The 14,383-nt window shown below is 52.4% G+C and overlaps 1 protein-coding gene and 1 long non-coding RNA gene across 6 annotated transcripts in view; one reads left to right on the forward strand and one right to left on the reverse strand.

Moving 5' to 3' along the window:
• Positions 1 to 1,040: 1,040 nt before the first annotated feature.
• Positions 1,041 to 14,383, reverse strand: part of MACROH2A1 (macroH2A.1 histone) — an 81,739-nt gene continuing 68,396 nt past the window's right edge. For all 5 annotated transcript variants that reach the window (XM_070374377.1, XM_070374379.1, XM_070374380.1 and 2 more), the window contains exons 7-9: positions 12,589 to 12,678; positions 10,069 to 10,243; positions 1,041 to 1,817 (exon numbers count right to left, since the gene is read on the reverse strand). In XM_070374377.1, coding sequence (XP_070230478.1) covers positions 1,652 to 1,817; positions 10,069 to 10,243; positions 12,589 to 12,678 — 431 coding nt within the window. In that variant the 3' untranslated portion in view covers positions 1,041 to 1,651. The remainder of the gene's footprint in view (positions 1,818 to 10,068; positions 10,244 to 12,588; positions 12,679 to 14,383) is intronic.
• Positions 3,507 to 8,517, forward strand: LOC138988547 (uncharacterized). The gene is made up of 3 exons (XR_011464824.1): positions 3,507 to 3,640; positions 4,812 to 4,956; positions 8,438 to 8,517. It is a non-coding gene; the product is annotated as an uncharacterized lncRNA (long non-coding RNA).

Below are 14,383 nucleotides of genomic sequence, written 5' to 3' on the forward strand. Positions count from 1 at the left end.
AATCCGACGATGTATCTTTAAAAAAAAAAAACCTTTCTTTTTGCCAAAATATAATTAATAAGTAGGAATATGTGATCTAGACACAGTAAAGATCTTGGGGGGAAAATGTAAGTCTTAATAACACCTTATGTTTAGGAAAATTTCAAAAAATCTTTCAGGTTTGAGTGAGAAGTGTTGTAGTTGCTTTTTCATTGAAAAGGCTGGTTGTGTGATGGCTTAGGAATTCTATTTTTATTTCATTAGGCACAGTTTGGAAAGGAAAAATGATCCTTTACATTCATCCAAGATATGCAGCGTGCTATGTATTTCCTCCTGGGTAAAGTCTGCTTTAGAATCAGGCACGTTTCTTTTCTAAAGTGACAAAAGCAGTCTTCTGTGCCTTTTAGGCAAATTTAGATTAAGGTGAATGTACCTTCTGAAGCATAGAGTGTCTGCATTTTGCTAACAAGTTGAGATAGCCAGAGTTTCGCTACTCTAGTGTGGCAGGGATCATCCCTAAACACCCACAGCTGTAAAAGCTGACAGCATGATGGGGGCCTTGGTGACAGCACCTTCCTTGCCTTTGGAAAGCTCCCAGTAACAGGGACCCCATCCTGTAGGAAACAGCATGGCCCGGGTTGAGGGCTGAAGGCTTCTGTCACTCCATCTGGCAAGTAAGTGGCCCAGGGGCTCTGGGTCCAGCCATGAGTCAGAGAGATGGTAAGGAGGGAGGAGGTGGCAGGAGAAAGCGGAGCTCAGAGTCTAGAGATCCAGGCTGGAAGACCAGCCTGCCACCTGCCACCCACATGGCTGTTGGAACATCTGCTTTCTCATCCATGAAATGGGATCGCACCCTTGCCCGGTGTCATGGGATGAAAGACTTTATACGAACTCCCCCCCTAGAGACCATCAGGGTCTGAGGCTGCTCTCCCTACCCCAGGGTGCAGTGACCACTGTAATATTTCTCAGGGGTGGGCTGCCCCACCCAGGGTCCCCCATTCCTGTGATGAGAGAAACCGACTTAGGACTCAGGGCACAGTAAGTTGGAACACACCAGTCAGAACAGTTTAACATTTTACTAAATCAATTCACACAAATTCCAAATTGCAAATATAATTAAGGACAACAGATTCTGTTCTGCCTTTTAAATCTTTCATTTTTCAAATCCAACATTAAGACAAAAAGTAAACAAAAATTAAGTCTGCTGCAAATTCATGATTTTTCTTCTTGAGGGGAGGAAAAAAGGAACATTATAGTAAAAAGAACGCCACTGGGTGTACAATAAAGCACCACGACACACGGTTACAAAACGGGCTTCCTGCGCTCTGCCCCACGTAGAAGACTGCTCTCCCCACTGCTCTGCATCAGGCAGGATTCCATTAAAATAAAACTATAAAATCTCCTAGGTTACACTAAAGTCAGACACGGTCTGGAACAGTGCTTAACAACAGTAATGTCAACTATCAGTGCTAACGTAAAAACATTTTAGAAGGTCAAACACAATTAAACTGGAAACCAAAACCTTATTTTCCCTAGATGAGCAAAACTGGGGGGAAAAAAAAATGAAAGGGTTCCCGCCTCCCACTAGGAGTGGAGGGGATTTCTTTTTTTCTTTTCTTTCTTTCAAATTGGAGGCGGGGGCATGGTGCGGGCTGGCCTGCAGTTCCTCAGCCTAGTTGGCATCCAGCTTGGCCATTTCCTGCACGTATATGCCTATACTCTCACTGTCGAAAAGCACAAAATACACCGTTTTGATGGAGGAGGACATTGTGGACACGAAATAACTGGAGATGGCCTTCAGGATCAGCTGAGCTGCCGTCTGCTTCGGAAAACCGTTCCTGTGAGAGAGAGAACGAGGGCTCAGTAACTACGGGGCCACGGCGGCCACCGGTCCACCCTCCCCAGCCACCTCCTCCCTCCAGGAGCTCCTCGAGTTCCCTGTGCCATGGTGGCCTGGTGCTGTGTTGGGGTTCACGAGCGGCCCTCAACCTCTGGCTGCTAGGACACAGGTGTGAGAGCCCAGGGCCACCAGGCAGGGGAAGGATGAAGCGGCGGCAAACTGTGTCCTGCAGGAAAATACGCTGTGTGCTCCAACAGGGGGCGTGCCATGATGCTTTCTGAGAGGCAGTTAGCAAGGCGACAGGTCTGTGTTTCGTGGCGTGTGGGGCGTGTGCTATCTCTTGTGGGCGGTGTGAACACTCACGGTTCTCTTCCCAGCATCACTGGGACTAGCATGGGGCTTGAGATACAGCCCAGGCTCCCAAAGGCTCCCCCGGGGGCTCAGTCTCAGGGGTAATGGAGGCTGGAGCTTCTCCAGGAAGCACCAGCCTCTGTCTTGTCCACGGTAAAGGGTTGCACCCTCCCCATGGGCCTTCCGATTTCATGGGTGCCGAATATCCTCCTCCCAGTACACACCAGCTTGGACACCCCATAGGCCTGAGTGTCAGGGAGCTGTGTAAGGGAACAGCCCTGGGACAAGTAGGCTCTTCATCCCAAGGGACAGCATCCAAGTCTCCACGCCAAACTGACATGAATTCACATACAATTCCATTTAAAGTAAATGTCACGTGGCTCAGAACTCAGGCAAGAATCTGAAAGGCAGGACTAACAGGATAAGCACTCTGCTCCGTGTGTGCCCGGGGCCGTTCCTGGGCAACATTGCAGGTGCGGACCCACAGGATCCAGGACTGTGACTAGGCTTAGTATAGGGCAGATAATGGCCCTGGATTCAGGCTCTTACTGACCCATCTACAGTTCAGGATACTGAGGGCAAGAGTGAGGGGCTGGAATCCACGGGGATTTCTTTGTTCATCTGCAGGTCTACTGTCTTCCATCCGACCTGACCTTGGAGTGTGAAGTGTGGGGCCAACTTGATTTTGCTTCGAATGGTGTGCCTGCTGCCCGGCGAGAGGCTTTCAAATGTGTCAGGTACAGGATTTCTCCCTGGCTCATTCGCTAAGCGCTGTGAGATGTGCACCACCTTAGCTTCTTTTGGAGTCGCACTTAATCTCGTCAGCACTCAGAGCCTTTCAGGGCCGAGGAGAAAGCCATTCTTGCAACTTGCTTTCAATCAAACAGGGCTTCACTCAGCTTGATAATGGACCCCTACTAACTCCTGAATGCTTCAGAAGTGAAGTTCACTCTTAGATGACACGGGCATCACCCCAGACCTGTTCCCAGTCTGTGCAGAGGAGCCTGCAGGCTGTATGTAGTAGGTGCACCCCAGAGTTGGGGCTCCCTCACAGGTTCCCCCGCCCCAAGCACAGGGCACTCCTGGCGGCAGCCAGCATACACGAGCCTGTAACCAGACCAGGGTCAGAAGCTGAGGGAGAGCTGCAGAGGTGTTCTGGCCAGGATGGTGCTCCGGACAGGCAGCCTCCACCTGAGGACCCCCTGGGGGCTCTGTGCACCAGCAGAGTTGGGGTGACCAACAGGCGGCCTGGGGTGGAGGGTGGTGGGAACAGTGCAGGAAGTTTCTCATCCCCACTCCCGGACCTGCAGGCTCAGCCTGGCAAGAAGCTGTTCTCACAAGCCTGGCTCAGCTGCCTTGACTCTCCTCACGGGAGTCAAGAAGCACAGAGGCCATGCTGTCCAGGATAAGACGCAGGCTGGAATGACTGCACGAAGTAAAGCTGACCTTCTATTTTGGCGCTTCTCTCTGGTGAGTGTGCTGTGGGGCACCCAGCTCACACCCTGGAGGGGCTACCCTTCCTTCCCCACCCCCAACTCTTGAAAGGGGGACCAGGCCCACTTTGGGTGCAAGCGTGCAGGCACAGGGTCCCAGGGTCACCCGAATAAGGGCCCCCTTGAAGCATCTCACCAAGAGCAAATGTTTATTTTCCTGCTGTAAATACAGATGCTGTCCGGAGAACTCATCAATTAAAACGATCCCACTTGTTCTGATCCTGATGAGAAAAGCATGAGAAGGGGCAGGAGTGGGGTCGCGGGGTGGTGGTGGGGGGCAGCAGCAGGACCGCAGAGCTCCACCCACCGCTGGGGGCAGCCTGCACTCAGGCCAGAAACTCCAGGGCCTTCTGACCAGGCAGAGCTCGGCCTGTACACACCACCTGGCTAGGTAGGGGCCGGGCAGCACTGGGAGGTGTTACCTCTGCACTGGAAGCCCAAGACCAGGCTCCACAAGCCCCAGACACCCTACTAACGATGCCCTCCTGGGTGTCCTTGCCTGCATAGGTGAGCTGGGCCGAGGTGAGGGACTCTGTCGTGTGGCCTGATGGTCACAGCTCACCTCCTCTGGCATGTGCCCCACTGGAGCTGGCTCTGGGCAGGGCTTCGTGAGCTGCCCTCGTGCCACTCTGACGCTGCTCTGCCCGAGCCAGGGGAGATGGTGTGGTACAGAGACGTGGCGGGGCCTCTCTGGGGCGCCCTCACCAGGCCAGCCACTGCACCTGTTGTGCCCAGCACTTTCTGACACAGACCTTCTCCCCCAGCTTCCCATTCCTCTGCCCTGGAGGATGTGTGACTCTGACTGAAGGGATATTAGTCCCTGTTCCTCTCAGTCAACAGTTCTCCACTTTAGCTTCTATCAGGATTATGGAAGGGTGGCCAACATGCAGTTTTCTGGGCTCCAGCCAGGAAGTCTGATGAGGTGAGCCCAGGGACCATGCTCTGAGAGCCACTGTTCTACACACAGTCAGGGTAGACTTGATAATCTGAACTTGTACTGTGGGCCCAGAGGTTAAGAACCTACAAGTGGGGAGGTCATAGAGCTACAGTGCCCAGGCCTGTATGCCCCACTGTTAAGGGAGCACAGGCTGATCTGGCTTGTCCTGCAAGGTTGCTGTTGGGTGACTATGAACATGATCTGTTTCCAGGAGACCTCTTGCTGACAAACGCAGACCTGTGTCCGAGGCAGTCACAGCCTGAAGAAGAAACTCAGCCATGGGACTGTGGTCACTCTGGACCACACAGGCCACCAGGAAGGAATGGAGGTGGCAGCAGCTTTCCTCTTGTCTTCAGGTACGGCCTCAAAACAATTTCTAGTAGGCACACTTAGAAGTATTTGTAATGGAATGGAATGTGTAAGACGCAGCAGCCTGGAGCCCCACAGGACTTGAGTCTGGGCCCTGGCTCTGTGCCTTGTTTCCCCACCTGGTGAAATAAGGCGGGTAATCAAGTATTTATTACCTGGAGAGGCTGTGCACATTGAACAAGACACTACACAGAGCCCTCAATCAATAGTGTCACCTATAAAGTGGGAACAGGGTCTTTCTAAAGGTACACATGGTGGGAAATGGCCTCCCAGGCCCTGTGACAGCTGGGATTGGGTGACTGCTGCTGTCTCTGCTGACAAAGTTGTAGTCAAGGCACCCAGAGGGCCGCCGTCCAGGCCTGCAGCATCCAGTTCTCGTGGAGGGCCGTCAGCCGTTGACTGCTGTGGTGTGGGCAGGGGCTCCATCGCCCTCCTGGTGCAGCTCCGACCAGTTTAGAGAGAGGTGCTCACCTCTGTGTGTCTCACTCATCTCTTGGCTTAGTGGCTGGCTGGCTGGGCTCCCTCGTGGGTGGAATAACCGCTGCCTCTCTGCTTGGCTGGGTCTTCCTCTCCAGTCACTCTGTTCTACCACTGCCGCGCTGTGTCTGCCTCCTGGCTGAGACCAGTTGCCACCGCTTCTAGAGTGAGGGTGGACACGGGCTCCCACTCCAGTCAGATCCCAGTCTGAATCGTGCCGACCTCTCTCAGCACAAGCTTCCTCCACTAGGAAGCAGGTTCCGCGTGGTGCTGACGATGGGGATGCAGGTGGGCTTTCCCGAGAGCTGGGAGCCCCCCATGTTCCATGTGGCCCCTCAGTGTCTTAAGGTGCTTTGTGAGAAAGGGCTTCCCACCCCTCAGAGGGTTTATCTTCCACTTTGACCTTTTTTATTGCCTTGACCAGACTAAGAAGGTGTCTAAGCTTCCCTGAAGTCACTCCAGTTGTGTCTGAGGCCTCAGTCTCCATGACTGTTGCAAGTGGACCCCATGGGCTACCTCCGTGTGGTGCCCTCCCAGGTCACCTGCTCGGTGATGGCTGGGGGCTGTCTGTACACACTGGTTTCCTGTCCACTGTCCCATCTGGATGGCAGAGATTCGGGTTCACAGAAGAGGGTTTCCTGCCTCCAGCTGGGCTGAGCCCCTCTTCATTTAGGGCTTTGCCAAGCGTCCCTGCTTCCAGTGAGCTTGGCCTCCAGGCCTGGTAAGGCAGGCCTGCAGGCCAGGGGCAGTGCTGAGGAGGCTGACCAGGGACCCAGAGATTCCTGTGGGGAGAGGCTGTGTCTTGGGAGCTGGAGAGCCCAGGTGGATTTTCTGGAGGGCAAAGACTAGAGGCCCAAGCCTGAAGGCTAAGAACAAAAGTGGCTTCTAGATGGACTCTGGTCTTCACGGACCAGGCCACCTGTTTAGTTGTCTCGGCTGTTTGGAAGATGGCAGGTAGCTTGCGTGATGCGGGCAGAGTGTCTGTCGCCCCATGTGGACCCCGTCTGCTGGGAGTAGGTCTACTTCACACTGTGCTCCTGGGCCTTCCTGTGCTCTATCTGGCTTTGAATAACTCTCCAACCAGAGACAACTCTATCCAGAGGTAAAGACCAGGCTCTCAGGGTCTGAGCTGAGAGCAGTAGGTTACAAGAGGGTGAAGCTAAAATTCAGAAGGCATTGGCATCCAACGCAATGCCTCCAAAGCCAGAGAGAGGCCAGGGCAACAAAACCCCCCAAGAGGCCTCTTACCTTCTCTTCAGGGCTCATGTAAGTAATTCTCCCCAATAGAGTTTGTCTCTTCTTTGTATTTGTCTTCTAAGGCCCATGCCCAGGGAGCAGGGAGGCTGATGCTGTGGCTGGGCAGGTCAGGGAATTCCAAGCAGTGTTTCCAAGGTTGTCTAAAATCTCCCACAGAGAGTGTGCAAGGAGTGGTGTGATCCTCTGGCAAGGCTGACCAGAGGGGACACTAGGTGGGGGTTCCATGTGCCTAATATCAAGAGCACTGAAGCCAAGGGCCTTGGATGAAATGCTGGCTCTGCAAGTACATGCTGTGTGACCTCTGGTGAGTGACTTAACCGCTCTAAGCTTCCCCTTTGCCTTTGAGTTGAATTAACAGTGCTGCTCACCTTGTGGGATTGCTGTGAGGATACTGCAGATAGGAGGTTTAGCACCACTCCTGAAACTCAATGAACAGCCATAAATGGTAGTTTGAAGAAAACAAACTGGCTTTCCTTTTTAGGCTCATAAATCTAAGGAGAGTTTAATCAAAGCCCCACACTAGCTGTTCCCCAAGTGCTGCCCCTCTGGAGAGGGGTCGTCCCCTAATGTCAAACAGAGCAGAGGGAGTCGGGGGGAATCCATAAATACTGTGAGCAGGATGCCCAAGGACAGGAGGGCCAGAGGCGGTTTCCCGAGCCCAGGGCTACACTGTGGGTCTCATTTGCCTTCAGTGGGCTCTAGGATTGGCTCCTACTCTTAGGGGCTGGAGGAAGGCAGTGCAGGGGTGTGGTCAGCCTCCACATGCCCGTGACACCGGGCCTTGGCTGAGAGAAAGTGATCCCACAGCCCTTCACCAACATGTTTGCATTTATATTGTTTTCATTCCAGCATGACTTTTATGCTGGAGACACTGGATGCCACAAACAAGCTGTTTTATTTCCCCTCCTAAACCCCACTGTGATTTACTGGCCGGCTCTGGTGTAATCCCATTCTCTGCTCATGAAAGGGAGGGCAGCTGTTTACACGGCTCTGTGGGGCAAGGTCTGCCCCACAGATGTGGGGCCAGGCGGCAATGCACATGTGCTTGTCTTTGGCATTCTGCCCTCTTAAAAGCTTTCAACTGATTATTTTTTAAAACATTTTACTCCGTGAAAAATGTAAATAAGTTTGTAATAACAGATGCTCTTTTTATGGGCATGACTTCTATGCTTCAATTAAAAATTTCCCAATAGTCATATGAAGGAGCGTGAAATTATTACCTCCAATAAAGACTCCTCTATTGCTTCTCTCCTCGGAAGCACCTTTCATCAGAGTAGATCAAAGTGCATCCGAAACGCTAATTAACTGTGCCTTAGAACCGTCTGTGAGGAAGGGCAGTCCCTTAGCCTCACTAGCTGATAAGGCAGGCCAGGGACAGAGAGGGTGATTCACTTCCCAAAGGTCACACAGCCATGCCAAATAACAGAATTTCTGTGGGAGGATGGGAAAGTGGGAGAAGCAGGAAGCTGGCTAATTATGCTCAGATCCAAGAGCACGTTGTAAAAAAAAAAAAAAACTTGCAAGGGCTCTGGGACTGAGTAGGGTCAGTCCCTGGGGAAATTCACTGCTGGGTGCTTGCTGACTGCTTTATGGAGGGTGCGTGTCTGCCGGGTGCTCTTAGAACCAGCCGAAAGGGCTGTTAGATGCTCTAGCTCGGTCAGCTTTGCTTTCTTTTCAATGTGTATTTACATGGTATTGGCTTTTAAAATGATGGTCAAGTTTTGCTTCTGGCAGAAGAGAACAGAATGAAGACGTATGGCAACTAGAAAGACAGACGACAATCCAAAACACCAACGGCGTGCGTTCTGGACGTACCTGCACTTGGAGGTGATGGGGCCAGAGCACGGGGCAGGGTGGGCACGGGGACTCGAGGCTGGGGCGGCGTGCATGTTCCCTTGTCCTCTGTGCAGGGTCCAGCCTCCCACACACCAGCTTCGCTAGTAAGCCCCAGAAGAGAGCCCGCTTCTGCCCTTGTGCCCCCTCCCACTGCCCAGAACTGCAGGGCCCGAGGGGAGGTGTGGCACCCATAGCTCAGCTCCAGGAGGGGGACGCTTCTTCTGTCCTTGCTGGAGAGGGACGGGGAGAGGCAGAGGCTCCGGGGAACAGTCTTCCCGTATCAGGCCCTCTGGTGTGACTACTGTGACCCTGGCACACGGTGCCTGTCTGCCTACAGGCAAGGCCTTCTGCGTATAGTGGCTAAGCTCCGCTCAAGCAGACATCCCAGGACCGCTCTGGCATGTGGGCTGTGGGCCCCTCAGTGATGGCACTGTTCAGGGAAGCAGCATTACAAGGTCTGCACAAGGGTACAACCAGCCAAGTCCACTCTCTGTCCTCCTCGTGGGTTTGGAAGGGGAATGTTTGAGAAGAGCAGCTTTCTATGTGCACAAAGAACGGTTCTGGCCCAGGAGGACAGTGTAGCTGGCCGCGTCACGGGGCGTCAGTGTGCTGGACCCATGCTATACTGCACAGCCCACCTTCCTCAGGTGTTGGGAGGCACTGATGGCAGAGACCCTGCAAGGCTCTCCGTGTGCGCAGGATGCCCCAGGGACCGACACCTGCCGACACAGTGCCCTGTGCTGTAGCAGCTCTGAAGGCCACTTTCCACTTGCTACTGTGCCCTGTCCAGAGGGTGAGGCTTCTAGAGGCCTGAGGCTCAGACCCTGGGGAGGGAGGAGCCTGGAGATGTGACGGGCAGTGAGACACAGCCTCAGAGGCAGCCATCCCACCTTCTTCATGGCAGAGTTCTCAAAGCATGCTCTTTTCAGAGAGCACCTTAATGTCTGAGCGGTCCTGAGATGCTGCATGATGAAGGGGACGATCACGTTTCTTTTACAGGGTAGGGGGTTAGAGCCAAAGGCGGGGTTCGTCTGCCTGCTATCACTCGGCTGGTTAGCCAGGCCCAAGCCCGAGTGCAGTGCTGCTGACAGGCAGGGACCTTACGGGCTATGTGCTGACATCTGGGGTGTACCACCTGGGGTCAGGGGGGGTTGTGGTTGGGGGCTTGTGGCTGAGTCCTACCTGCCCCATTAGAGGTTCAACAACTCCACCCTTCCAGGGCTGCCCCTCTGGGTTGTGTGTGTGTCTCAGGGGCAGTTGTACTGTTCCCCACAACCTCTGTAAGTCTCCCTGGGGAGATTTCAGGGCTGGGAAGAGGGGTCAGCCGTTTCACGTACCTGCCCAGTCAGATCCACCTCATGCGCAGGGCAGTGAAACACAGGTAGAGAGGAGGGTGGAGAACACTCGGGAATCCCACAGGGAAGGGGCTTTGCCTAGCGAGCGCTGGACGCAGCCTCAGCTGAGCGTGTGCACGGAGCTCTCTGCCAGTGTGGCCCACACGCCCCGGGGAGGGCGCCACATGCCCTTACCTGCCGCTACCGATGGAGGGAAAGGCAATGGACTTCAGCTTCTTGTCATCCGCCAGCGCCAAGCAGTTCTTCACCGTCTTCTCCAGAAGTTCCTCACACTTGTCTGCACCCCAGATGGGACTGTTACAGTGGATCACAAACTTGGCGGGCAGGCCATGGCCTGCGCTGACAGCAGCTGCAGGGGACGAGCGAGGAGCAGTGAGTGGGGTTCCCACACAAAGCGCAAGGACCACTCTCCAGCACATCCCCCCAGACGCGTGGCCCCAGAGCCGCCTCCCTCTAAGGGGGACGTCCACCCCCACACCTGGGAAGCCGGCGTTAGGATGCATCACCATCAGGAACTTTAGCCAAGGTCACAGTAAACACTCTCCCTACCCTCCCAGAAGGCAGAGCGTTAACCATCTAACTTGACCAAATGTGTCAGAATGTTTGTAGCCTCCAATTAATTGCCTTCTGGGGTCTCCAACCGCCTTTCCCTCAAGTGGATTCATGTGCATTTAATTATGATGTATCTATAAATCTCTCAGACATGGTTCAGAATAAACCTATTGGGAAAGTAAATAGCATGTCTGCTGTTCTAGTCTTCTCCCTGACCAACCCATCCTGCTGGTTTTGACAGAATTAATTGGACTGTGTTTTTAGGATGGAACCGTTTCCCATCTTACTCTCTTCCTCTCCTAGGAGAAGCCTCTCTCCAGCTAAAGACAGTGGTCTGGGTCTGCTCCCACCAGGAAATGTGACAGGTCAGCCCCTGGCTCCCAGGGCATGTACCAGGGTTCCCATCCCAAAAGCTGCAGCGCAAAGAAGGTGGTTCTAGAACCAAGGTGTCTGATGAATGCTGCCTGCCAGATTTCTGTACAGGAGCACACTCACGTCTCCATCCACCGTTCCACTAAGACACCCAAACCTTTTTGATCAAATGTTCCCTAAACCCAATTTGTGAAGAACACCCAAGTGCTATCCAGGGGTCTTGGTTGTTACTGGGTCTGCTATTTGACTAGCAGAATCCAGAGAAGAGGGATTTGTGAGAAGTGTCTCATGCAGTAGCAACAGTCTGAACCCAAAGTCACAGGTCTGACTTTGAGTCCTGGCTCTGCTGACTGGTTCAAGAACTGCGGGCTTGACTGACACCATGGGACTTAATTCACAGGTCTGCCCACATGAGAAGTAACTGCTAAACCATGCTTGGAAAAGATAAAACCTCTGTTAGCAGTGATTATCTATTTCCTTCATACTTAAAAATATTTTAAAACATTTTCTAAAATAGATCTTAGAATAAAGATCAAAATGTGTTCGCATTTTTGGAAACAAGCAAACATACCTTTAGTTGTGCTAAGTCTAATGGGTTGGCACCAGCTGTGGCTCCTCTGTCACCAGCTACGATGGTATGTAGCAGCATCAGGGCCCCCCTCTCATCACACCTCCTGCTGAGGGCCACCAAACGGGCTTGAACTGAAGTACCAATGGGAAGGACGCCGGGCTAGCACAGAGAGGCGCCAGGAGGGGACTGAGGAAAGGCCAGGAGCCCCTGGCTGGGTGCTTTATGCTGTGCGTGTCCTCCCTGTTCAGTGTGGGCAGTTCCAAGGGCAACTTCCTGCAAGAGCTTGGTAACTGTGCCCCAACAAACTCTCTTCAGTGCCTTGCCCTTTGCAGGCAAAACTGAAATGAACTGGCAGAGCAGAGGTCAAATGCAATGCCACCCTCTTATTACCGCTCATGTGCAGGCACTGAGGAAGGAGGCGTAAGGCCTGGGGGACCCTCAGAGAAGGCTGTGTGGGTGTGACCTAGGAACCATTGATGCCCATACTTAATTAAGATTCATTTTAAAAATCATAAATAGGATGTGGAATGGGCACTGGGGAACCATCTAGTAAGAAGAGGAAACGAGCCCAGAGAGAAAGGAAGGGAATGGTCTGTTCTCACACAGCTGGTGGGTGAGTCAGCCTTGCCCCCTGTCCTGACTCTCAGGTGCTCAGGAAACCCTGTGTCCACCTAAAATCCCCCGGTCCAGGCTGGCAGCAGGGAGCAGTGCCCTGCCTTGAGTTCTCAGCAGTAATTCTCCTCATCTCACACTTCATTTTCTTACCCCTCTTATCAGGAAAGGTATAATTGGCAAATGAGAGATGTGTATTTATATTACTCCCATTAAAAACACAGATGGCTGAATGGAAATGATTCATTTGCATCTCTCATCAGCAATTTTGCAGATGGCTCAGTATCACTATAATTCTCAGCTCTCAGATTTGCCAAGTTTGGCTTCTGTAACTGCTTAAAATTTGAGGACTAGACATCAAACATTTAGAAGCTATTTTAAGTAATAAGGAAAAAACTTTAGAAAGGCAATTTTCACAACCCTTAACTCTCCTGACAATTAGTGTGTGATAAAAAGTCTACCAGGCTTTCTTCTGCCTCCATCTCGGAGACACCCATACACCTCTGAATTCTAATCTGTCCTGTAAAATGGTTTCCGTGATACAGCATGTACCACTCCCAGATAAGCAGGGTGCTGCCCCTCCTCACCTCCAGCTACTTCCAAGGGCCCGTTCTTTTTCCGGAGTTCCAGGACAGCTTCCACAAACTCCTTGCCACCCTTCTTCTCTAGCGTGTTTCCTAGACAAGAACAGGGCGAGGTCAGATCGCCATCCCCGGGTCCCAGGGCACACACAGACACTTAGCATGTCAGATGATTACATACTAAAAATGATCTGACCAGCTAAATTCCCAGGCAGCTGCAAGATAGGAACAAAGCTGTGGCTGAGTCAGAAAAGTGAAACTGAGAAGAGATGCACTATCAGCCAGTCACCACTCTGCACGGCTGGTCACTGGGCCACCTCTGCTGCCCCTTTATGTGGGGGTGATGGGGTGACCCTGGATGTGCCAGAGATGTGAAGGCGACGCCTGTTCTCTGCAAGCATGCCTGTCTCGCATGCTTTCCACCAGCGTGAGAAACCAGATGGTGCTGGCTTCCAAGGCTGATGCCTCCCCCTGGATTTTCTTCCCTGTCTCTGGGAGAACCCCCAAATAAGGAGGTTTTAGAGGAAGCATAGCAGGCCCCCATCAGGCAGCTAGCTCTCCTCTTGGCAGCAGGCCCAGAAGAAAGCATTCAGATTTGGCCACCTTTGGGCTAGCCCTACTACCACGCTTAGTTTCTATTTTGCAGCTTTGGTGTCATGTGTGAATTAAAAAAAAAAAAAAAAAAAATGGCCTCAGACAGTATTTCCTTAATCACACTAATGACTCAGAATCGTTTTAGGTAAAGGAGGGCAACATCAGAAACAGAGCTTAAAGATGAACTTAAAGCTTGGAAAGAAGGATGTCTGTTCAGGACCAGATTTTAAAAATCAAATGGGATTTGGGGAGCACTTCTTCTTAAATTAGGGTACTTACTAAGTAATCAATTCCTCCTATGAAAGCCAAGTTCCCAAATATGATTATCGACACCTGTAATAAGGTCTGTGGGTTAAATGTCTCACTAGGGAGAAGCACTCAGAATCATCCTTTTAAGTTTGGCCAGCATGGGGCCTCGGTCTTCCCTAAGCTCTGCTTCCTCAGCTGTGCACATTTTAAAGTACATTCCTCGCAAGAGGATAAAATACTCCCCTTAAGATTCACCGTTTGTCATGGAAAATTCCAGGTGCCCCCGGCATATTCTGTTATGGGTCAGTCAGGGTGCACTGGGATGCACCAGCCCAGATTCTCTTTGGATTCACCCTGGAATGACTAGGTCTGATTATCTTAGAGAAACCTGCCTCATTAGCATGTTATTGTGGAGGGGTGAAGTAAACCCAGGAAGTGTCTAGAAGGAAAAGCAGATGGCCTGGGCACTGTCACAAATAAGTCAGCACAAGGGCTACTGGCAAGCACCACCTATAAGCCGCCCACTCTACGAAGTCTGGGGGCCTGAATGGTTGTGAGCAGCAGGCCATCATCCATGAGGAGCTCTCAGCTAGGGGAAGGCCTGGCTTTCAGACAGAGATTAATGTGGGATCCCTGAGGTGGGATCCAGTGCCCCTCCTCGTTAGCCCGCAATGCCCACAAGCCTTCACCTGTGCTGGAAAGCAGTGAAGTGGGCTTTAAATGGCAGAGGCGTGCAGAGGTAAAACACATCCGCCCGCTTCAGAGACTTTCACTGACAGCGGCAACGGCCTCTGGTGTTTGTGACAAAGTTCAGCATCCAGGACAGTGCCCAGTGGGCTTAGGGGAGCAGGCTTGGGCCTCATGGCTCAGCTTCAACCACCGGGAAGTGCAGAGTTTGAGGCTACAACCCAGGTGAGTGAGGCCCAGTTACAGGATCACCCGAAACATCCATGCAACT

Source organism: Bos mutus, chromosome 7 (assembly GCF_027580195.1).
Source record: "Bos mutus isolate GX-2022 chromosome 7, NWIPB_WYAK_1.1, whole genome shotgun sequence".
Taxonomy (NCBI): Eukaryota; Metazoa; Chordata; class Mammalia; order Artiodactyla; family Bovidae; genus Bos; species Bos mutus.